The 25,376-nt window shown below is 43.6% G+C and overlaps 1 protein-coding gene across 2 annotated transcripts in view; it reads right to left on the minus strand.

Moving 5' to 3' along the window:
- The window catches only part of maea (macrophage erythroblast attacher, E3 ubiquitin ligase), a 164,509-nt gene that overhangs the window by 59,510 nt on the left and 79,623 nt on the right, over positions 1-25,376 (minus strand). For both annotated transcript variants that reach the window (XM_041191877.1, XM_041191887.1), the window contains exon 4: positions 6,772-6,894. In XM_041191877.1, coding sequence (XP_041047811.1) covers positions 6,772-6,894 — 123 coding nt within the window. The remainder of the gene's footprint in view (positions 1-6,771; positions 6,895-25,376) is intronic.

The following is a 25,376-nucleotide window of genomic DNA, read 5'->3' on the forward strand; positions in this document are numbered from 1 at the left end:
AGTATCCAATTACTCCCACACCCCCTGATTTTTCCCACAGCCCTGCAAATTTCTCCTTTTCAAATACACTTTATACCCAATTCCCTTTTCATACAGTGTACTCCAGATCACAATGTGCAACATAAACTCATTTCCTTCTTAGGTTTATGCTAATTATCTTAAATCTGTGTTCTTTGGTTAAACAAGCCATTTACCAATGCAATTAGTGCTCTGCATGTGCGCAATCAGGTCCTGCAATTTTAAAGACCTCAATTAAATCTGCCCTTAACTTCTCTGCTCAAAGGAGGAGCAATCCCAGCTTCTCTCGTTTTTCCATATAACTGGAGTCTCTCATCCCTATTACCATTCTGGTAAATTTTCCCCCTCCTTATTACTTCCAAATAGCATCAGTTCACACTTTTCTTCATTAAATTTCATCAGCCATGTGCCTGCCATTTTCCTATGTCCTCTAAGTTGGCATTATCCTTTCCAGAATTTACTACGTCAAAGCCTTCTTCCATTTGCAAACTTTGAAATTAAGACCACTATAACTATTCCAGGGCATTGACCTATACAAAAAAAGTGAAGTAATCTCAATACCAACTCCAGAGGGATTTTATTGTACACATCTTTCCAGTTATATCTGAATTTAAAACTCATGCCGCCGAGTAGCCGAAGTCTAGTTCGCCGGAGTTGGACTGACCAGAAGTGAAAAGAACTTGGGTATGACCCAGAACTGAGGGGACAAATTATGTCATAGGATTATATGGGATATACATTACATTAAAGGCCATTCAGCCCAATCAGTCCATGCTGGTATTTATTCATCACTCGAGCTTCCTCCTATTTTTTCTCATCTAAATCTACCATTGTAACTATCTATTCTCTTCACCCTCAAATGCTTGTAGATTCCCGTTAAATCCATCTACACCAGTTGTTTCAACCACTCCCTGTGGTAGCGAGTTCCACATTCTGACCACTCTTTAGATAAAGAAGTTTTGTTTTGAATTCCCTATTGGATTCCTTGGTGATTATCTTATATCAATTACCTCCAGTAATACTCTCTCCCAAAGAGGAAACATTCTCGCTGTATCCACTCTGTCAAAACCTTTTATAATTTTAAAGATCTCCATTTGGTCACCCCGCAGCCTTCTTTTTTCGAGAGAGAAGAGACTCACTTTGTCCATTCTTACCAGATAAGTATACACACACATTCCTAGTATCACCCTTGTAAAATCTGCTCTGCGCCCTCCCTAGTGCCTCTATATCCTTTTTCATTATAAGGCAATTAGAATTGCATGCAGTACTCTAATCAAGCTTCGATACAGATTTAGCATAACTGCCCTACTTTTCAATTTTATCCCACTAGAAATAAAGACTAATGCTTGGTTTGCTTTATGGTCCTGCTAACTGTGGCACAACTTTTAGTGACTGATGCATTTGTATTCTCTTTGTTCCCCTGCCCCACCTAGACTTCCACTTGCAAGTAATCTGACCTCCCTATTCTTCCCAACAAAATGTACTAACTCTGTGTTGAACTTCATTTGCCAATTATTTGCCCATTCTGCAAATTTATGAACTTTCTCCGGTAACTTGCTGCAGTCCACCTCAGTACTATCACTCACACACTTCCCACACCCACCAACACCCCCCTACTAATTTGGTGCCATCTGCAAATTTAGAAATTGTAATTTTGATCCAAAATCCAAGTTGTTAATATAAATTGTGAACAGCAGAGGTCCCAGCACTGATACTTGTGGAACACCACTTCCCATCTCATGCCATCCTGAATAACTACTCTTTATTCCCACTTTCTGTCTGAAAGCCAGCTAGCAATCCATTCTGCCACTTGTCCCCTGACTCCACATTCTTTGACCTTATTCATTATGAGTCAAATTGAGGTACCTTGTCAAAGGCCTTTTGAAATCTAGGCAAATTACAGCTATTCCATTACAATTGTCTATTCTCTCTGTAACCTCCTCAAAACGTAAAACAAGTTTGGTAAAGCTAAATTTTGCCTTTGACTATTCATTATTATATTTCTGTTTTCTACATGTTCTTCTAATAAGGGTTCCATTATTTTTCATACCACTGATATTAAGCTGACTGTTCTATAAATTCCTGGACCTTATAAAAAAAAATTGTTCATGGGATGTGGGTGCCACTGCCCATCCCTTGTTCAGAGGGCATTTAAGGGTCAACCACATTACTGTGGGTCTGGAGTCACATGTAGGCCAGGCTAGGTAAGGACAGCAGATTTCCTTAAAGGATATTAGTGAACCAGATAGGTTTTCACAACAATCATCAATGGTTTCATGGTCATCTTTCGACTTTTAATTCCAAATTTTTATTGGATTCAAATTTCACCATCTGGTGGGATTTGAACCCGGGTCCTAAAAGCATTACCCGGGTCTCTGGAGTACTACCACTATGCTACCACCGCCCCATTTCCAGTCCCCCTTTTAGATTATAGGAATTACAGTAGCTATCCGATAGAGTTCTGGCACTACACCTTTTCCCAATGATTTATTAAATATAAGGATTAATGCCACTGCTATGTCTTCCCTAGATTCTTTTATAATACATGAATGCAATCTATCCAGGCTAGGGGCTTTGGCCTGAGTTTGTTTAGTTTGTTCAATACATTCCTTCTCTCTTTTTATTTTAAATGCACATATCTCATTGCTCACCTCATCACATCATTCAATATCATGTCCACCTGTTCTATTTTCCTGGTAAATACCAAAGCAAAATAGTAGAGATTGACAGATTTCTAAATGCCAGTAACAAAGAGATATGGAGATAGTGTGAGAAAAAGGCACTGACGTGGATGATCATTCATAATCGTACTGAATTGCAAAGCAGGTTCAATGGGCTGAATGGGCTACTCCTGTTCCTATGTTCCTCTCCCCTTTACCTAGCTCTTCTGTCCAATTAATATCAGGATAGCTGAAATCCCCCATGATTATTATTCTATGAATTTTGCTCAATTCCCTAAATTGTCTGCATTTTTCTTCCTCCACCTCCCTATCACTATAAGGTGGTCTGTGGACTGCATCTATTATTGTGACTGGTTCTTCATTACCTTTTATCTCTATGCCTACAGCTTCTATTCTTGTCTTGCCAATAGCTGGATCCATTTATGTACTGCCACAATGTTATCCCTGATATTGCCCGTCAACTAAAACATTTTGCACTTCTGGGGTCCGTATCCCTCTATTCCCATCCGATTCATGTATTTCTCAAGCTGCCTCTTAAACACCAACTGCTTCCACCTCCTCTGGCAGCGAGTTCCAGACACTCACTATCCTCTGCGTAAAAAACTTGCCCCACACATCTCCTCTATAGTTTCCTCCTCTCACCTTAAATCTGGGGCCCTAGTAATTGACTCTTCCACCCTGGGAAAAAGCTTCTCACTATCTACTCTATCCATGCCACTCAATTTTGTGAACTTCTATCAAGTCGCTCCTCAATCTCCGTCGCTCTAGTGAGAACAATCCGAGTTTCTCCAACCTCTCATCATATTTAATAACCTCCAGACCAGGCAGCATCCTGGTAAACCTCCTCTGCACCCTCTCCAACGCCTCCATATCCTTCAGGTAATGTGGCGACCAGAATTGCACACTATAATCCAAGTGTGGCCTAACCAAGGTTCCATATAGCTGCAGCATGACTTCCCAGCTTTAATACTCAATACCCCTGCCAATGAAGGCAAGCATGCCATATGCCTTCCCAACTACCTTATCCACCTGCGTTGCCACTTTTAGTGACCTGTGGACCTGTACACCCAGATCTCTCTGCCTGTCAATGCACTTAAGAGTTCTACCATTTACTGTATAATTCCTGCCTGTATTAGATCTTCCAAAATGCATTACCTCGCATTTGTCTGGATTAAACTCCATCTGTCATTTCTACGCCCAAGTCTCCAACCGATCTATATCCCATTGTATCCTCTGACAATCCTCTTCACTATCTGCAACTCCACCAACCTTAGTGTCATGTGCAAACTTACTAATTAGCCCAGTTACATTTTCCTCCAAATCATTTATGTATACTACAAACAGCAATGGTCCCAGCACTGATCCCTGCGGAACTCCACTAGTCACAGCTCTCCATTCAGAAAGGCACCCTTCACTGCTACTCTCTACCTTCTATGACCAAGCCAATTCTGTTTCCATCTTGCCAGCTCACCTCTGATCCCGTGCGACTTTACCTTCTATACCAGTCTGCCATGAGGGACCTTGTCAAAGGCCTTATTGAAATCCATGTATATAACATCCACTGCCCTTGCATCGTCGATCATCTTTGTCACTTCCTCAAAAAACCCGATCAAGCTAGTGATACATGACCTCCCCTTCACAAAACCATGCTGCCTCTCACTAATACACCCATTTGCTTCCAAATGGTAGTAAATCCTGTCACGAAGAATCTTCTCCAATAATTTCCCTACCATTGAGGTAAGGTTCACCGGCCTGTAATTTCCTGGATTATCCCTGCTACCCTTCTTAAACAATGGAACAACATTGGTCATTCTCCAGTCCTCTGGGACCTAACCCATAGCCAGTGATGATGCAAAGATTTCTGTCAAGGCCCCGGCAATCTCCTCCCTTGCCTCCCTCAGTACTCTGGGGGCAGATCCCATTTGGCCCAGGGGACTTATCCACCTTAATATTCTTCAATTCTTCATTTCTAAACATATTCTACCATGCATTATTTAATACCCAGTCCTGATTTTTCTGTAGTCATGTCTCAGTAATCCCTACTATGAATGGTCCCTCCCAATGCAGATTGCCTTCAGCTTCCCTGTTTTTATGGATACCGTGGGCATTGTTGTATAGATATTTTAAACTCATTTTTAACAGAATTTCCTCTCTCTTTATGCCTAACCAATTTTTTACACTCCCATTCTAAAGCTCTGTTGATCCCTTGCCATCAATATCCTTCCTTACTTAATTCTTTCCTGTGTTCGTCTCCCTTTTTTGTTTACATCTAGACTGCTTACGTTTCTTGTCCATCCTTCCCCTCCCTTACTGGTTTAAAGCCTTTTCCACCTCCCAGTTTACCCTTTCCAGTTGGACATGGGTGCTATCTCCATTCAGGTGGAACCCATGCCATCAGTACAGCTCCTTCCTGTCACAGGATTTGTGCCAGTGTCCAATGAAACGGAACCCGGGAAGGACGTAATAGCTCTGGAGAGAGTGCAGAGGAGGTTTACAAGTACGTTGCCAGGGTTAGAAAGGCGTAGCTACGAGGAGAGATTGGATAGGCTGGGGTTATTTTCCTTAGAACAAAGAAGGTTGAGAGGTGACTTGATTGAGGCGTACAAAATTATGAGGGGAATAGATAGAGTGGACAGGATAAAATTGTTTCTCTTGATGGAGAATTCTAGAACCAGAGGGCATAGATTCAAGATAAGTGGCAGAAAGTGTAGGGGGGACATGAGGAAGAACTTTTTTTTTTACACAGAGGGTAGTGGGTGCCTGGAATTCGCTGCCCAAGTTAGTGGTAGATGCAGAAACATTAAACTCTTTTAAAAAGTACATCCATATACTCAAAAGACAAGTATGGAAATTGAAGTATTAGTTGAAATCTCTATCTGGAACATCCCAGGTGTACCACATTACCATGGGGATAGATTGTAGGGAGGTACTCTTTTGTTTGGGTTCCTCGGTGTGATTTCACACGGACAGAAAGAAAAAAACCTCCAACAGGTGCACAGAAACAGCTTTGAGACAAGGACAGAGAGAACACTGCCAGAGCAAGGAGGTAGTGAAGACCATGCTGGAGCTGGGAGTCCACATTCACGGAGGTGCTTAAAGAGTGTTAGAGGGTTAACTGGCTGAATCTTAGCGGAATGACCCTAGAAAGTCTCATACCTTGGAGAATAGCTGGAACACTAAAGAGAAATAAAGTGAATTCCTGAGAGCTGTGGCACAATTTGGTTTGATCCCAGGAGGAGTGAAGGAACTCTCAATATCCTGGGAAGTATAGGGGAGCTCTTGAGTGGAAATAAAAATAGAACGGAGAATATCCTGTTGAGGTTTTTGGGTTTAAAATCCAAGTGTTTGCAAACTACATAGGGTTAAATTAAGTACTTGCTTTGTTGAACTCTTCTACAGTAAAAGCTTTTGTTTAAAACATGAAATCTCGTGGCACAAGTTGAGTTAATAACTGGGAGTTCGAATTTCTTTTATAAAAGAAATGGTCTCCTCGAGATCATAACAATAGAGATCATTACCATTGAGATTCTGCTTTTTAATTTAGAGCCTGATCACAATGTGGACACGTTTACTGAAGAGAAATTTCTTGAAATGTTTGCCGCCATCCCTCCTCTTTAGGAATAGGAACTTATGCTTTTATATGGAGGTACAAATGAGGAAGTTGGTTTTATTAGTGCTTTTTCAAAAGTTTGTTATTGAAAGCATAAGCTTCCCAGCTACCTAAAGTACAAACTGTATCTTAACATATTCAAGCTCTTCCTACAGTTGTTAATGGAAGTAACATTTCCGTTTCCTGAGGTAAAGATTTAAACTACAAATTGAAAATTTCAGCTATGGCAAATAATTCTCAGCTGATCTCCAGATGCAACCATCATTATTACCATCGAGATTCTGTTTTTTAATTTACAGCCTGACCACAAAGCGCACACATTTACTGCAGAGAAATTTCTTGAAATGTTTGCCCCCATCCCTCCTCTTTGGGAATGGTAAATTAACATGGGTCAATTAACAAGAGCCACTCAAAACTACCTTGACTAATAATCAACAGCTACAATTCATTTTGAGAACACACCTTCATCTTCCTCAGCCTTGATTTGTTGTCATGACACCAAGCCAGACAAGTAGCTGTCTCTTGCCTTTCGAGTGACTCCTCTACCTCCTTTGCAGTAAGAAACATGTCAATATTCACCAAGTCCTAGAAGAGAAAAGCAGAAGAGTACTATGAAGAGTATGCCTGGATAGAAAAAAATGCAGTAGCATATTGCAACATAATCTTAGCAGTTATGGACTTAAAATGTGTTTCATCCTGTCTAATCAATGTTGCATAGGGAAAACAGATCAGTACATATGAAATGTCCTTATACACGCATTTCACGATGGGTTGCTTCAAGTTTAAAATTAATTGCACTCAACACACATCTCTCAAAGCATAGTAATCAAAGACTATAAACTTCTGACCATATAGAATCTTTGTGCATAACCAAAAGAACAGGCATATAGTGAAGAAAGTATACAACTGGGTGCTCAACCCCACTAACCAAACTAGGACCAGGCAAACTAATAGTAATGACTAAAAAAAAGTCAAAACCATAGTGTGCAGAATTACAATTTTGTGACTATATTAACATGGCTGGCTGCTTTGTTGTACCTTGTGTTTCATATCCACATCCCAAATGTTATTAAAGAGCGGACTCAAATCAGAAAACTTGATTAGATTTGCATTACAAACCTGGTTTGTCATCAGTTGTAGTTCTAAAATTATATTCTACATTCATATACATACAAAAACAACCTATGAGCACATCTATTTCAGGGAAGTGACTCAATACGAACATACAAAATAGGAGCAGAAGTAAGCTATTCGGCCTTTTGAGCCTGCTCCGCCATTCAATAAGATCATGACTGATCTGTTGTGTTTCGAATTCCACATTCCCATCTACCCCTGATGACCTTTGATTCCCTTGCCTAACAAGAATCTACCTACCTCAGTCTCAAAAATATTCAATAACCCCAAATCCACTGCCTTCTGAGGCAGAGAGTTCCAAAATCACACAACCCTCAGAAAAAAATTCTCCTCATCTCTGTCCTAAAAGGGAGACCCCTAATTTTAAAACAGTTCTAGTTCTGGACTCACCCACATCCTTTCCATGTCTACCTTGTTAAGGCCATTCAGGATCTTATATGCTTCAATCAAGTCACCCCTCACTCTTCTAAACTCCAGTGGAAACAAGCCCAGTCTATTTAACCTTACCTCAGAAGACAGCCCGCTCATTCCAAATATCACTCTAGTAAACTAGTGTGCAGCTTAGAAGGGAACATCACAACCTGGAAGTTGCCCTCCAGGCCGCTCACCATCCTGACTTGGAAATATATCACCATACCTTCACTGTTGCTGAGTCAAAATCCTGGAAATACCTCCACAACAGCACCGTGGGTGTAGCTACATCACCTTCTCAAGGGCAATTAGGGATGGGCAATAAATGTTGGCCTAGCCAGCGACGCCCACATCCCATGAACGAATAAAAAACTCTGAACCACTTCCAACACATTTACATCCAAACTGCACACACTATTCAAGATGTGGACGCACCAATGCCCTGTATAACAGAAGCATAACGTCCTTGCTTCATGTTCAATTCCTCTCATCATAAAGGATAGCATCCATTAGCCTTCTTAATTACTTGCTGTACCTGCATTTTAACATTTTGTGACTAATGCACTAAAACACCTAGATCCTTCTGCACCTTGGAATTCTGCAGTTGTTCTCCGTTTAATTAATACTCTGCTTTTTTATTCTTCCTGCCAAAGTGAACAACTTCATGTTTTCCCACATTATGCCCCATCTGCCAGATTTTAGCCCACTCACTCAACCTATCTAAAACTCCCTGCAACCTCTTTATGCCCTCTTCACAACATACTTTCCTACCTATCTTTGCATCATATGCAAATTTAGCTACCATGCATTTGCCCCTTCATCTAAGTCATTGATATAAATTGTGAAAAGTTGAGGACCCAGCACAGGCCCTTGTGGGATTCCACGCTTTGTCACATCCTGCCAATCATTAAAGAGACTTGTTTATGCATACTCTGTTTTCTGCCAGCCAGTGGATCAATCTTCTATCCATGCTAATGTGCTACCCTCTACACTATGAGCTTTTATTTTCTGCAATATCCCTTGGTGTGGCATCTTATCAAATACCTTCTGCAAATCCAAGTACAGTACGTCTACATGTTGCCCTTCATCCATGGCAAATGTTACTTCTTCAAAGAACTCCAATAAATTGGTTAAACATGATTTCCCTTTCACAAAACCATGCTGACTCTTCCAGATTACCTTGAGTTTTGCGAAGTGCCTAGCTATAACCTCCTTAAATGATCAATTCTAATACCTTCCCCACAACAGCCATCAAACCAATTACTATGCAAATAATTTGATAATTGATCAGTATGATAATTAAGGCAGCCAGAATAAAAGCTACCAAAGAGTATGTGAACAAGCTTGAAAGTGTTCAGAAACTGATCCTAGGTAACATGTACCAAAGCTACTTTGACACAGTCCACCAACTGAATACATGCTCCCTTGCTGAACATCAGAAAAAGCTGCCTGGACTTTGCTATGAAACTTCTGAATCCCACCTTGCATGGCCACCATCTCTTGCCACAATCACACAAAATTAAACGCGCGATGGAATCAAAGAAAAAAGTCCACAAGTAAAATATAGTAATAGACTGTGAGACGGCCCAATGTCCTGCTTTAAATCTTCAATCATTTAATACTAATTATTAGTTTTGTAATGAATTTAACCTAACAATACATGATGTATGGACTTTAATACAAAATGCATTCTGCAACATGCTGTAATTATTTCTTTGGTTGTGCAATCCATTTATTATTTTATGCTTTATTTTAATAATTGTCCATAACCATGTCATGAATAATGATCGTTTTATCTGCATCATCATCACAATTCGACATCTGTTGCCATGATGATTTTTTAATAAATCAATTATTTGTCTAACATAGCATTTGATAATAATGTATTTAATGAAAAAAAATAACATTTTTAAAATACTGAAAGTTGGTTAGATTGATGCAATAATACTAGTCATGCCACCTGCATTCAATTTTATTTAGAAAGTTTCATTTGCTGGCACTGAAAAGTGTACCTCCTGCCATTTAAACTAACAAAAAAGAATGATGATACTTCTGCCATCTAAAAATGCCAATAATACCTACATAAGGTGGTGTGACTTGTGCACAGACAGGTGGTAATTAGTTGGAAAACCTAGGAATTTGCAGGTACATAGCACCTTTCACAACCTTGGGATGTTCCGAAGCACTTTACAGCCAGTGAAGTACCTTTGAAGTGAAGTCCCTGTTCTAATGTAGGAAAGTGATGCTCTTAGCTTGATCGGTAGACAAGAACTTTCAATTTCAAATGGTGGGGAGGGGAGAGGAACAAAATGTTACTTACAACACAACTCATGGCGAAACATAAGGAGAAAATGAAGACAGAAAATGAAGGAGTTGCAAAATTTGAAAGGTAAAAATAAAGTTAAAGGCTTAAGCGGGGCTTAAAGTTTGTGAGACGGCTCTCATTTTGTTTAAGACCATAAGACATAGGAGCAGAAGTAGGCTATTCGGCCCATCTAGTCTGTTCCGCTATGCGATGAGATCATGGCTGATCCAATAATTCTCAACTCCATATTCCTGCCTTTTCCCCATAACCCTTGATTCCCTTACTGATTAAAAATCTGTATCCCAGCCTCAAATATACTTAGCTACCCAACCTCAACAGCCCTCTGCAGTAAAGAATTCCACAGATTGACTACCCTCAGAGAGAAGAAATTCCTCCTCATCTCTGTCTTAAATGGGCGACCCCTTAATCTGAGATTAAGCTCTCTGGTCCTAAACTCTCCTACAAGGGGAAACAACCTCTCAGCATCTACCCTGTCAAGCCCCCTAAGAATCTTTTATGTTTCAATAAAGTCGCCTCTCATTCTTCTAAACTCCGATGAGTACAGACCCAACCGACGCAACTTCTCCTCAAAAGAAATTCCTTCCATACCTGGGATCAACCTAAAGAACAGTCTCTGGACTGCCTCCAATGCCAGTATATCTTTCCTTAGTTACGGGGACTAAAACTGTTCACAGTATCCTAGGTGTGGTCTAACTAGTGAAACCTGGCCAATTACCGCTCCATCAGTCTACATCAATCATCAGTGAAGTAATGGAAGGCGTCCCTACAGTGCTATCACAGAATCATTAGAGTGTAGGAGGAGGCCATTCAGCCCATCATGTCTGCACCAGCTCTGAGCATTTTACCTTAATGCCAATCTCCTGCCTTTTCCCCATAACCCTGCACATTATTTAAATAGAAACAATCATCCAACGCCCTCTTGAATGCCTCAATTGAACCTGACTCCACACTTCCAGGCAGTGGATTCCAAACCCCAACTACTCGCTGTGTGAAAATGTTTTTCTCAGTTCACATTTGCTTTATTTGGAAAGCACTTTAAAACAGTGCCCTGTGGTTCTTGATACATTTACGAGCAGGAACAGTTTCTCCCTATCTACTCTGTCCAGACCCCTCATGATTTTGAAAACTTCTATCAAGTCTCCTCTTAGCATTCTCCCCTCCAAGGAAAACAGTCCAAACTTCTCCAATCTTTCCTCATAACTGAAGTGTCTCATCCCTGGAACCTTTCCCGTAAGCCTCTTTTGCACTCTTTTCAAGTGGCACAAAGGCTCAGTTTGGGTTCCGCCAAGACCACGCAGCTCCTGACTTCATTACAGCCTTGGTTCAAACATGGGCAAAAGAGCTGATCTCCCAAGGAGGAGAGAGTGACTGCCATTGACATCAAGGCTGCATTTGACCGTGTGAGGCATCAAGGAGCCGTAGCAAAACTGGAGTCAATGGGAATTGGGGAAAACTTTCCACTGGTTGGAGTCATTCCTAGCACAAAAGAAAATGATTGGGATTGTTGGAGGTCGGTCATCTCAGTTCCAGGGCATCACTGCAGGAATTCCTCAGGGTAGTGTCCTAGGCCCAACCATCTATAGCTGCTTCATCAATGACCTTACTTCCATTATAAGGTCAGGGGTGGGGATGTTAGCTGATGACTTGTCAATGTTCAGCACCATCGGATACTGAAGCAGTCCATGACAAAATGCAGCAACACCTGGACAATATCCAGGCTTGGGCTAACAAATGTGGTGCGAATGTTATTTGCCACAAGTGCCAAACAATGAGAGAATCTAATCATCACCCTTTGACATTCAAAGGCATTACCATCACTGAACCCCTCACTATCAACATCTTGGGGGTTACCACTGAACAGCAACTGAACTGGACTAGCCATGTAAATACTGTGGCTACAAGAGCTGGTCAGAGACTAGGAATCCTGCAATGAGTAACTCACCTCCTGACTCCCCAAAGCCTGTCCACCATCTACAAGGCACAAGTCAGGAGTATGATGGAATACTCTCCACTTGCCTGAATGAGTGCAGCTCCCACAACACTCAAGAAGCTTGACACCATCCAAGACAAAGCAGCCCACTTGATTGGCATCACATTCACAAACATTCACTCCCTCCAACATCGACACACAGGAGCAGCAGTGTACCACCTACAAGATGCACTGCAGGAATTCACCAAGCCGCCTTAAGCAGCGCATTCCAGGACCACTAAAATCTAGAGGACAAGGGCAACAGTCACATGAAAACACCACCAACTGGAAGTTATCTCCAAGTCACTCACCACCCTGACATGGAAATATATCGCCGTTCCTTCTCTGTCACTGGGTCAAAAACTTGGAACTCCTTTCCTAACAGCACTGTGGATGTACCTACACCACATGGACCGCAGCGGTTCAAGAAGGCAGCTCACCACTATCTTCTCAAGGACAAGTAGGGATGGGCAATAAATGCTGGCCCAGCCAGTGAAGCCCACATCCCATGAATGAATAAAATAAAGAGTTGCTTAGCAATTATTCTCCAATCACAGAATCATATCTAATGCAATATAATGTGCTGCAATCTAATCACAACCAATTTACGAACATAACCCAGCCTCACTTGCGTGTGCTAAAAGCCAAATATGTTAATATACAGGGCCCTGTCCTTTGCAGACAGAAGGAATGTATACACACATTGCACCTTTATCAACTGAAAAAAAGGTCTGGTTTCAGATTTGTTATGATGTTGGGCTTTTGGTAAGATCCATTTTGGGACCAAGAACATTTTGATTAAAGAGGCAAAGTTCGAGATTCAAGACATTTGCTAATAAAATAAAGCCACGATAGTTCACGGGATTTGAACAACAAAAATAAACTTAATTATTAAGATAAAAGCAAAGCAAAAAACTGCAGATGCTGGAAATCCAAAACAAAAACAAAAATACCTGGAAAAACTCAGCAGGTCTGGCAGCATCTGCGGAGAGGAGCACAGTTAATGTTTCGAGTCTGAATGATCCTTCAACAGAACTAAGTAAAAATAGAAGAGAGGTGAAATATAATCTGGGTTAAGGAGGGGTAGGACAAGTAGAGCTGGATAGAGGGCCAGTGATAGGTGGAGATAACCAAAAGATGTCACAGACAAAAGGACAAAGAGGTGTTGAAGGTGGTGATATTATCTAAGGAATGTGATAATTAAGGGTAGAAAGCAGGACAAGCAAGGTACAGATAGCCTTACTGGGGGTGGGGTGGGGTGAAGGAATCAAAAAAGGCTAAAAGGTAGAGATAAAACAATGGATGGAAATACATTTAAAAATAATGGAAGTAGGTGGGAAAAGAAAAATCATTGTAAGTTATTGGAAAAAAGAGGGGGGGAAATCAGAAAGGGGGTGGGGATGGAGGAGAGAGTTCATGATCTAAAATTATTGAACTCAATATTGAGTCCGGAAGGCTGTAAAGTGCCTAGTTGGAAGATGAGATGCTGTTCCTCCAGTTTGCGTTGAGCTTCACTGGAACAATGCAACAAGCCAAGGATGGACATGTGGGCATGAGAGCAGGGTGGAGTGTTGAAATGGCAAGCGACAGGGAGGTCTGGTTAATGCTTGTGGACACACCAAAGGTGTTCTGCAAAGCGGTCACCCAGTCTGCATTTGGTCTCTCCAATGTAGAGAAAACCGCATTGGGAGCAACGAATGCAGTAGACTAAATTGAGGGAAGTGCAAGTGAAATGCTACTTCACTTGAAAGGAGTGTTTGGACCCTTAGATGGTGAGGAGAGGGGAAGTAAAGGGGCAGGTGTTGCACCTTCTGCGGTTACATGGGAAGGTGCCATGGGAGGGGGTTGAGGTGTAGGGGGTGATGGAGGAGTGGACCAGGGTGTCACGGAGGGAACGATCCCTGCGGAATGCCGCCAAGGCATTGAAGGGAAGATGTGTTTGGTGGTGGCATCATGCTGGAGTTGGCGGAAATGGCAAAGGATGATCCTTTGAATGCAGAGGCTGGTGGGGTGAAAAGTGAGGACAAGGGGGACCCTATCATATTTCTGGGAGGGAGAAGATGATGTGAGGGCAGATGCGCGGGAGATGGGCCGGACACGGTTGAGGGCCCTGTCAACCACCATGGGTGGAAAACCTCGGTTAAGGTAGAAGGAGGACATATCAGAGGAACTGTTTTTGAAAGTGGCATCATCAGATCAGATGCGACGGAGGCAAAGGAACTGAGAGAATGGGATGGAGTCCTTACAGGAAGCAGGGTGTGAGGAGCTGTAGTCGAGGTACCTATGGGAGTCGGTAGACATGTAATGGATATTGGTGGACAGTCTATCACCAGAAATTGAGACAGAGAGGTTAAGGAAGGGAAGGGAAGTGTTATAGATGGACCGTGTGAAAATGATGGAGGGGTGGAAACTGGAAGCAAAATTAATAAATTTTTACAGGTCCAGACGAGAGCATGAAGCACCACCGAAGTAATCATCGATGTACCGGAGAAAGAGTTGTGGGAGGGGGCCAGAGTAGGACTGCAACAAGGAACGTTCCACATACCCCATAAAGAGACAGACATAGCTGGGGCCCATGCAGGTACCCACAGCCACACCTTTTATTTGGAGGAAGTGAGAGGAGTTTAAGGAGAAATTGTTCGGTGTGAAGAACAAGTTCAACCAGACGGAGGAGAGTAGTGGTGGATGGGGATTGTTCGGGCCTCTGTTCGAGGAAGAAGCGGAGAGCCATCAGACCATCCCAGTGAGGGATGGAGGTGTAGAGGGATTGGACGTCCATGGTGAAGAGGACGCGGTTGGGGCCAGGGAACTGGAAATTGTTGATATGATGTAGGGTGTCAGAGGAATCACGGTTGTAGGTGGGAAGGGACTGGACAAGGGGAGAGAGAATGGAGTCAAAATAGCAAGAAATGAGTTCCATGGGGCAGGAACAGGCTGACACGATCGGTCTGCCAGGACAATCCTGTTTGTGGATTTTGGGTTGGAGGTAGAAGCGGGCTGTCCGAGGTTGGGAGACTATCAGGTTGGAAGCTGTGGAAGGAAGATCTCCAGAGGAGATGAGGTCAGTAACAGTCCTGGAAACAATGGTTTGATGTTCAGTGGTTGGGTCATGGTCCAGGGGGAGGTAGGAGGATTCTGGTGATAGACGGTCCACCAATATCTATTACAAGCCTACCGACTCCCACGGCTACCTCGACTACGGCTCCTCACACCCCGTTTCCTGTAAGGACTCCATCCCTTTCTCTCAGTTCCTTCGCCTCCGTCGCATCTGTTCTGATGATGCCACTTTCAAAAACAGTTCCTCTGACTTGTCCTCCTTCTTCCTAAACCAAGGTTTTCCACCCACGGTGTTTGACAGGGCCCTCAACAATGTCCGGCCCACCTCCCGCGCATCCGCCCTCACACCTTCTTCTCCTTCCCAGAAACATGATAGGGTCCCCCTTGCCCTCACTTATCACCCCACCAGCCTCCGCATTCAAAGGATCATCCTCCGCCATTTCCGCCAACTCCAGCACGATGCCACCACCAAACACATCTTCCCTTCACCCCCCCAGGCGGCATTCCGCAGGGATCGGTCTCTCCGTGACACCCTTGTCCACTCCTCCATCACCCCCTACACCTCAACCCCCGTCCACGGCACCTTCCCATGCAGCCGCAGAAGGTGCAACACCTGCCCCTTTACTTCCCCTCTCCTCACTGTCCAAGGGCCCAAACACTCCTTTCAAGTGAAGCGGCATTTCACTTGCACTTCCCTCAATTTAGTCTACCGCATTCGTTGCTCCCAATGCAGTTTCCTCTACATTGGAGAGACCAAACGCAGACTGGGTGACCGCTTTACAGAACACCTTTGGTGTGTCCGCAAGCATTACCCACATCTCCCTGTCGCTTGCCATTTCAACACTCCACCCTGCTCTCATGCGCACGTCCATCCTTGGCTTGCTGCATTGTTCCAGTGAAGCTCAACGCAAACTGGAGGAACAGCATCTCAACTTCCGACTAGGCAATTTACAGCCTTTCGGACTCAATATTGAGTTCAACAATTTTAGATCATAAACTCTCTCCTCCTTCCCCACCCCCTTTCCGATTCCCCCCCCTTTTTTTTTCCAATAATTTATATAGATTTTTCTTTTCCCACCTACTTCCATTATTTTTAAATGTATTTCTATCCATTGTTTTATCTCTACCTTTTAGCCTTTTTTGATTCCATCACCCCACCCCACCACCACCAGGGCTATCTGTACCTTGCTTGTCCTGCTTTCTACCCTTAATTAGCACATTCCTTAGATAATATCACCACCCTCAACACCTCTTTGTCCTTTTGCCTGTGACATCTTTTGGTTATCTCCACCTATCACTGGCCCTCTATCCAGCTCTACTTGTCCCACCACCACCCCCCTTGAAACCCAGCTTATGTTTCACCACTCTTCTATTTTTACTTATTTCTGTTGAAGGGTCATTCGGACTCGAAACGTTAACTGTGCTCCTCTCCGCAGATGCTGCCAGACCTGCTGAGTTTTTCCAGGTATTTTTGTTTTTGTTTTATAAACTTAATTATACAAGGTCAGAAAGATAAAATATGAGATAGAATTGCTTTAACATTCAGGTTAAGTATGAGGCACATGTGAATTAATAGGCAAACTGTGGTCAGACACACCACACTACACAATAAATGACAGATGCAACTAAAACAGATTGTATAGATTTCTCAACAACCCACACATCCAGATATTAGCCACACAGTCAACCAATTTCAATGAAATTCCGTCTCTAACAAAGGTTTCCAATCTTCACCTTTGAAGATCCCACCTTGGAATTCTCTCCATAAGTTGCTCCAACTCGACCAGCTTTAATGACAGCCATCTCTCAGGATTTCAACCTTGTCTTCTGAGATGCCATTCTCCTGGATTCCCAAGTACACTCAAGCTTCAACTTACAAGCACAATTTTCGCTCTTTAGTCATGCCAAGCAGAGCATGACTGCTCCACAGAGTTATCTTTGCCCCAACAGCCCGCAGCACAGAGAGGCAACTTCGGGTGCCTTCTTGGCTCTTTAGGGCTTCTCTTGAACCCTCTTCAACTACAAGGGCTTCTCCCAAGCCCACTTCACTTAAAGTATACTCCACACAGCCCTTTCTCTAATCGGAGGCTGTTTCTCTGCTCCCTCCCTTTAAATGTACTTAACTGGGACCGGTTTCTGTGCCTTGTCTTTGTCCCTTATCTGGGGCTTCTTTTTGGGACCTCCCCTATCCCGTCTCCCTTGTCCCTTTCTCTCTGAGAGGCTTGCTGACTATGGCTTGCTGCACCTGGTCACCTGACCTGTGTTTTCACGCCCTTCTTCTGCACAAGTGGGCTGGGCTGTTCCTCAGCCCAAAGATGTACAGGATGTAGAACTGCACACGTGCAGCCTGCTCCTGGCCTGTGCACGTGCGTCAAGTCCAAAGACTGTCGGGACTTGGAGTTCCTGACGAGCAGTTAAGTTTAAGATTAACGATTTAAACAACTGACAGTTAACTTCCAAGCTTTATCAGTGAAAGCATCATGGATAGCACATTTAGAGAGGTGGTCACATCGCAGCTGAAGGGATTTGAGGAAGGAAGGGAATGGGTGACCACCAGGCAGTCCAAGAGAAACAGGCAAGTGGTTCAGGAGTCCCCTGGAGTCTCGCTTGCAAATCGGTATTCCGTTTTAGAGGCTGATGAGGGTGCTGGTTCCTCCAGGGAGTGCAGAAAGAGCCAAGCTTCTGGCACCACAAGCAGCCTGTCTGTACAGGAGGGGAGGAAGAGCAATAGTAATAGGGGATTCAACGTGACTCCAGGATGATGTGTTGCCTCCCTACTGCTAGGGTCCAGGATGTCACTGAACGGCTGCAGGGAATCCTGAAGGGGAAGCGTGACAAAGCAGAAGTCATGATACATGTTGGTACCAATGACATAGGTAGAAAGAAGGATGACGTCTTGCATCAAGAATTCAAGGAGTTAGGCAGTAGGCTTAAATGCAAAACCTCTCAGGCTGTAATCTCTGAATTACTCCCAGTGCCATGTGCTAGCGAGCTCGGAAACAGGAGAATAGCACAGATGAATATGTGGCTTAAGAGTTGGTGCAGGAGGGAAGATTTTAGATTACTGGGACCGTTTCTGGAGAAGGTGGGACCTGTACAAGCGGGACAGTCTGCAACAGAACCATAGCGGGACTAACATCCTTGTGGGCAGGTTTGCTAATGCTGTTTGGGGGGGGGGGGGGGGGGGGGGGGTGGAGTTTAAACTAATTTGGCAGGGGGAAGGGGACACAGAATGTTAGCAGAATAGGGGATACACCATAATGCAGGAATACGATCAAGTCAGAGGGAGTACAGCTAAATTAAGTTTCAAGGGAGTAAGGCAAGGCTGAATGACCTCTACTTCAATGCCAGGAGTATTACAGGTAAAACGGATGAGTTAAGGGTGAGGATTGACACGTGGAATTGTGATATAGTAGTCATCACTGAGACGTGGTTGAGGGAGGGGCAGGATTGGCAGCTCAACATTCTGGAATATAGAATCTTTAGGTGAGACAGGGGAGGGGGTAAAAGAGGAGGAGGCACTGCATTATTAGTTAAGGAGTCAGTTACTGCAGTAAGGAGAGATGATATCTTGGAGGGAGCATCGAATGAATCTTTGTGGATACAGCTTAGGAATAAAAAAGGGACAGCCACATTGCTAGGTGTTTATTATAGACCCCGAGATAGTCAGCGGAAAATTGAGGAGCAAATCTGTGCACAATTTGCAGAGGTGTGTAAAAACAATAATAGGGTAATTATATTAGGTTACTTCAACTTTCCCAACATTAATTGGGATAAACAGAGTGTTAAGGACTTGGATGGAGTGGATTGCTTGAAATGTGTACAGGAGAACATTTTAGGTCAATATGTAGAGGGTCCAACAAGGGACGGCGCAGTGCTGGACCTAATTCTGGGGAATGAAGCCGGACAGGTGGCTGAGGTGGTGGTGGGGGAGCATTTGAGTGATAGCGACCACAACATGGTACAATTTAAGCTTGTTATGGACAAAGAAATAGACAAGTTGCAAAAAAAATGTTTTGGATTGGGGGAAGAGCGGATTTTAGTAAAATAGGGCAGGATCTGGCCAAGATGGACTGGGAACATCTACTTGTGGGGAAATCTACAGAGCAGAGGTAGGATGTGCTCAAAAAGGAAATGGGGAGGGTACAGGCTCAACATGTTCCCTCTCAGGTGATAGGAAGGAGTAACAAGCTCAGAGAACCATGGATGACCAGAGATATTCAGGATACGATGAGAAGGAAAAGAGAGGCTTTTAGCAGGACAAGGGAAGCAAATCAGCAGAGGGATTAGTGGAATACAGAAAGTGCAGGGTGGAGCTTAAGAAAGCAATTAGGAGAGCGAAAAGGGGATATGATAAAGCTCTGGCTGGTAAAAGTAGGGAAAATTCCAAGATAAACTATGAGTATATCAATGGGAAGAGGATAACCAGGGAAAGAGTAGGGCCGATTAGGGACCAATCTATAGGTGGAGCCAGAGGACATCAGTAGAGTGTTGAACCGATACTTCACATCTGTCTTCACCAAAGAGAATGAGGAGGAAGGTATGGAACTCGGGGAGAGAGACTGCGAGGTTCTTGAGCAAATTGATATAGGGAGTGACGAGGTATTGGAGATGTTGGCAGGCTTAAAAGTGGACAAGTCTCCAGGTCCGGATGATTTGTGTCCCAGACTGCTGGGGGAAGCAAGGGAGGAGATCGCAGGGGCTCTGACCCAAATTTTTAATTCCTCTCTGGCCATGGGGGAGGTGCCAGAGAACTGGAGAACAGCTAATGTGGTTCCGCTATTTAAGAAGGGTTGTAGAGATAAGCCAGGGAACTACAGGCCAGTGAGTCTCACGTCAGCGGTAGAGAAACTACTAGAGAGAATTCTGAAGGAGAGAATCTATCTCCACTTGGAGAGGCAAGGTTTGATCAGGGATAGTCAGCTTGGCTTTGTCAGAGGGAGGTCATGCCTAACAAACTTGATTGAATTTTTTGAGGAGGTGACCAGGTGTGTAGATGAGGGTAGTGCAGTTGATGTAGTACATATGGATTTCAGTAAAGCCTTTGACAAGGTACCACATGGGAGACTTATAAAGAAGGCAAATGCACACGGGATACAGGGTAATTTGATAAGGTGGATTCAAAATTGGCTTAGTTGTAGGAGACAGAGGGTGATGACAGAAGGATGCTTTAGTGACTGGAAGCCAGTGTCCAGTGGCATACCACAGGGATCTGTGCTGGGTCCCCTATAATTTGTCATTTATATAAACGACATAGATGACTACTTGGGGGGTAGGATTAGTAAGTTTGCAGATGACACAAAGATTGGCCGGGTGGTTAACAGTGAGGTTGAGTGTCTTGGGCTACAGGAAGATATAGACGGGGTGGTCAAATGGGCAGATAAGTGGCAGATGGAATTTAACCCTGAAAGGTGTGAGGTGATACACTTTGGAAGGAGTAATTTGACAAGAAAGTATTCAATGAACGGCATGACACTAGGAAGTTCTGAGGAACAAAGGGACCTTGGCATGTGTGTCCATAGATCTCTGAAGGCGGAGGGGCATGTTACTGGGGTGGTGAAAAAGGCATTTGGGACACTTGCCTTTATCAATCGAGGCATAGATTACAAAAGTAGGGAGGTCATGTTGGAGTTGTATAGAACCTTGGTGAGGCCACAGCTGGAGTATTGTGTGCAGTTCTGGTCGCCACATTTTAGGAAGGATGTGATTGCACTGGAGAGGGTGCAGAGGAGTTTCACCAGGATGTTGCCTGGAATGAAACATTTAAGTTATGAAGAGAGGTTGGATAGACTTGAGTTGTTTTCGTTGGAGCAGAGAAGACTGAGGGGAGACTTGAACGAGGCAAAGAAGATTATGAGGGGCAAGGACAGGGTGGATAGGGAGCAGCTGTTCCCCTTAGTTGAAGGGTCAGTCATGAGGGGACACAAGTTCAAGGTGAGGAGCAGGAGGTTTAGGGGGGGATGTGAGGGAAAACTTTTTCACCCAGAGGGTGGTGATGGTCTGGAATACGCTGCCTGAGAGGGTGCTGGAGGCAGACTGCCTCACATCCTTTAAAAAGTATCTGGATAAGCACTTGGCAGGTCATAACATTCAAGGCTATGGGCCAAGTGCTGGTAAATGGGATTAGGTAGGTAGGTCAGGTGTTTCTCACGTGTCAGTGCAGATACGATGTGCTGAGGGGCCTCTTCTGTACTGTGTGATTCTGTGAACTGATGCATCCTCTATGGCAATGCCTCTACCAATCAGTCCACTTGCTAATCAAGCACTCTCTTCTCTTTCATTATACATTATTTCACCTACAGTCCTGATGAGTGCAAGACGAAACTATCAACAGCATGTGTCTTTTCTCAGCAATACTCAACTTCAGCTTCTGGTGATCCTAACTGGCCTAAGCCTGGCTTGCCCTAGCCCATCACATCATTGTCCAATTTCTAAGAGGAGACCTAAAACAGCAGTTAGGCTTCTCAGTTATGCATTTAAGCAGCCTAATGCCTGCTTTCAGCAGTTTCCAGGAGCATCTGAAAATTAGATCAACTCAATTTGGGTTGGATGTTTTCATGCACTCTTGTGGCATAGGACATTGCTCCCTGCAACTGTGCTCCCATTAAAAGCAAAGAGGCCCAATTTCATCACAGATAACTTGATAGATAGGGAGCTAATGGAAGTTAACAGAATATGAACAGTCCGAGGAGATCTGGAATTTGTATAGAGTTTTTTTAAAAATTCATTCATGGGATGTGGGCTTCGGTGGCTTGGCCAGCCTTTATTGCCCTCCTTCAGGGGGCATTCTTGAGTCAACCACATTGTAGTAGGCCAGACCAGGTAAGGATAGCAGACTTCCTTCCCTAAAGGACATTAGTGAACCAGATGGGTTTTTACAACAATCGACAATGGCTTCATGGTCATCAATAAACTTATAATTCCAGGTTTTTATTGCCATGGTGGGATTCAAACCCAGGTCCCCAGAGCATTACCCTCAGTCTCTGGATTACTAGTCCAGCAACATTACCACTACACTATTGCCTCCCCCTGCATGAGGAAGTTGGGATACAAATATGTACAGTGCTGGAGCATTGAAGGTTGTAGAAGAGCCAATTGTGGCTCATGGTTTCAGGGGAAATGGGTGATCACCCCTGCTAAAAGTGAAAGAAGCAAACAAGCAGCAAGGTATTTTACTGATATACTTCAATATCTAATATGCATCATTGGGATCATTGGAGTCATTATTATTCACAGGGGGCCGCCATTTAGCGCACAGTCTGTGTGGCTCCATTTGGCAATCCAATCAGTCCCTATCCCCCCACTCTATCTTCGTAGTCCTGCAAGTTTATTTTCCTCAAATGCCCATCCGATTTCCTTTTGAGATCATTCATCATCTCCACTTTCACCGCCAGTTCCAGATCATTATCATTCACTGTGACAAAGTTCTTCCTCATGCACCCCATCCCCAGCATCTGTTACCCAAAACCCAAGTCAAGAGTTAATACCACAGAAACATAAATAAATCATACACTCTACTTCAGTTCAGAAGTAGCTCGATTCATACCTCAGACAAACAAAACATGAAACATTTGCACCGAATTAAGCTTTGTATAAGATTCTGGCTACAGTGGCTTCAACTTATCTCTGACTGGGTGTAAAGAGATAACCACTAAGTTAAAAGCCAAAGACAGTGGATGCTGTAAATCAGAAATAAAAACAGAAAATGCTGGAAAAACTCAGCAGGTCTGGCAGCATATGTGGAGAGAGAAACAGAATTAATGCTTCGAGTCTGTCTGACACTTCTTCAGAGTTAAAGAGAAGTAGAAATGTGATGGATTTTTGTTTCAGAAGGGGTAGAGCGGGTGGAGCAAAATAAAAGGTCAGGGATAGGTGAGAGCTAAGGAGAAATTGGACAAAGATGACATGGACACAGGGCGATTTGTCCTTAGCTCCCATCCAAAATGGATAATCCAGTATCACATTGCCAACAGTTGGCCTAAAATATGATAAAAGAAATGCCAGAACTTTTCTCCTCGTGCTCCCAGTTCCACACCAAGAGGAAACAAAATAATGGAAGCCTATATCCTCTATGTACAAACACAAAAAGGTCCCATGACACTACAACTTGCATTTATATTGCAACTTTAATGTAGTTTAAAAAAGTCCCAAGGTGCTTCACAGGAGTGTTATCAAAAAAAAAGTTGACAATGAGCCACATAGGATATTAGGACAGGCTTGGTCAAAGAGTTTGGTTTAAAGGGAGCATCTTAAAGGAAGAGAGACGCAGAGTTTCAAGAAGGGAATTCCAGTGCTTAGGGCTTTGGCAGCTATAGGCATGGCTACCAATAATGAAGTGATGAAAATTAGAGATGTGCAAGAGGGCAAAACTAGAGATCTTGCAGAGCTGTAGGAAGAGCTTACCAAGATAGGGAGCAGGAAGGAGGCACTTGAAAGCAAGGGTGAGAATTTTAAAAATTGAGGCATTTTCAGACCAGGAGCCAATGCATTCAAAAAAGGGCATGGAAGTTTGCCCCAGTATCCTAGCCAGTATTTATCTCTGAACTGCTATTCATAGATAGATCAGCTAACAAGTTGTGTGGGGGAGAGGGGACGGGTGAGCACACCCACATGCCAACAGCTGCGCTGTAGCAATTGAACACTGGGAGCAGCATTCATTGCTTTAAGGGACTTCTGCCCCTGTCTCAGGAAAAATTCCCACCTTAGAAAGTTGCCAGCCAAATCAGATTGGCCAGCAGATCTGTAGTCTCAGCAGTGCCAGCTGGGACTACAGGCAGTCCCACCAAACCAAGGAGCCCAGGTGGTACTGTGTTCAGGAGTCTCACTGTGGGGAGTGAGGCAGCAGGTTCAAGAGCGGAAGGGGAATGTTAAAAGGGGGGTGCCTCTGATGGGCTCAGGAGACCTGCAAATATGAGATCCTCATCCCCCTTGTCAGCCTTTGCAGCTAAAGCTGAGGCATGGAGTGGCTATCTTCTGCCACAGGCTGAAATGCTGGCGGGTGAAATGAGGGCCTTACACATCCAACATCACCTCCCGCTGCCCCCTCCCCATTAAATTTCAGATAGGGTGGGGGCTCCAGGTGCTACATTTTACACACTCCGCACCTTCAATCTACCAATGAGGGAGGGTAAAAGCCTGCCTTGTGACACCGGAGCTTTCCAAGTAAGACATGGAGACCAACTTAGAATATCTGCTTGCTTACTAGCTTGCTATAAGTCAAACATATTACTTCCTTATGAGCCTTGAAACATCTTAAAATCCAGACTGCAAGTTGTGGCCTTTCCTCTAGTTTGGGGTGCTGCTATTCAACATTCTGCTGTGGGAATTTAGTGCAGTAGCTGTAAAGGACTTCTCGTTCTCACAGAACTAAAAACCAACACTCTCATTGGGAGGAGGCCAGAACATCTGCTGATTCAGGAACTTGAAGATGACAGGCTTCCTAAAACAATTTTATCCTGTTGCTCCTTCATGCTCTTTCCCTCTCTTGTTGTGCTGCTTTTAGCACTCACATCCACATCAGTCTCAGTATTCCAGTTTTTCCTCCCATTATTCTACTGGTTTTCGGATTAATGTCCCACAGCTTCAGTGCTTTTTCTCTCTCCTCTCCTAAAATCCTGGGTCCACTGCTCCTCAGCAATTACTCTCTCTTCCTGAACTTTGATCTCACTGCTCTTGGTGCTGCTGCTCTCCCAGGGATACAGAGCTTTTTGCCCCAATCTCATCAGTCCTTGATGGATATGATTCAGCTGGCTTCTGAAAGATTTCAAGAGTTTTAATTCACTGAAGCACCAGTGAGGTGGCGTTGGAGGGAATGACATGTCAAATCCCAAAATCCAATTTGAGATGCGGTAAATTATTATTAATTTTCCTTTAGCTATGAATGAGTTTGGAATTGGCTTACTGTGAAAGGTATGACATTGAATGGGATTGGCTTTATCCAAGTTGAGTTGGAGCACCTCATGGATTTGCAGCCAGGAGCAAATTTGGTTGCTTTATAACATTTAAAGTAGAAAATGAAATTTAACTCATTAACCACAAAAAACCAAATAATAATGTACTTCAAAAACAAAAAACTTGCTTAATTTATAAAGCTTCTGACAAAGGATCGCAATAACTGAAATGTTACTCTTATTCCTTTTGCCACATATGCTTCCTGACCCAAGTGTTTCC

The sequence above is a fragment of the Carcharodon carcharias genome, chromosome 1 (genome assembly GCF_017639515.1).
Source record: "Carcharodon carcharias isolate sCarCar2 chromosome 1, sCarCar2.pri, whole genome shotgun sequence".
Lineage (NCBI taxonomy): Eukaryota > Metazoa > Chordata > Chondrichthyes > Lamniformes > Lamnidae > Carcharodon > Carcharodon carcharias.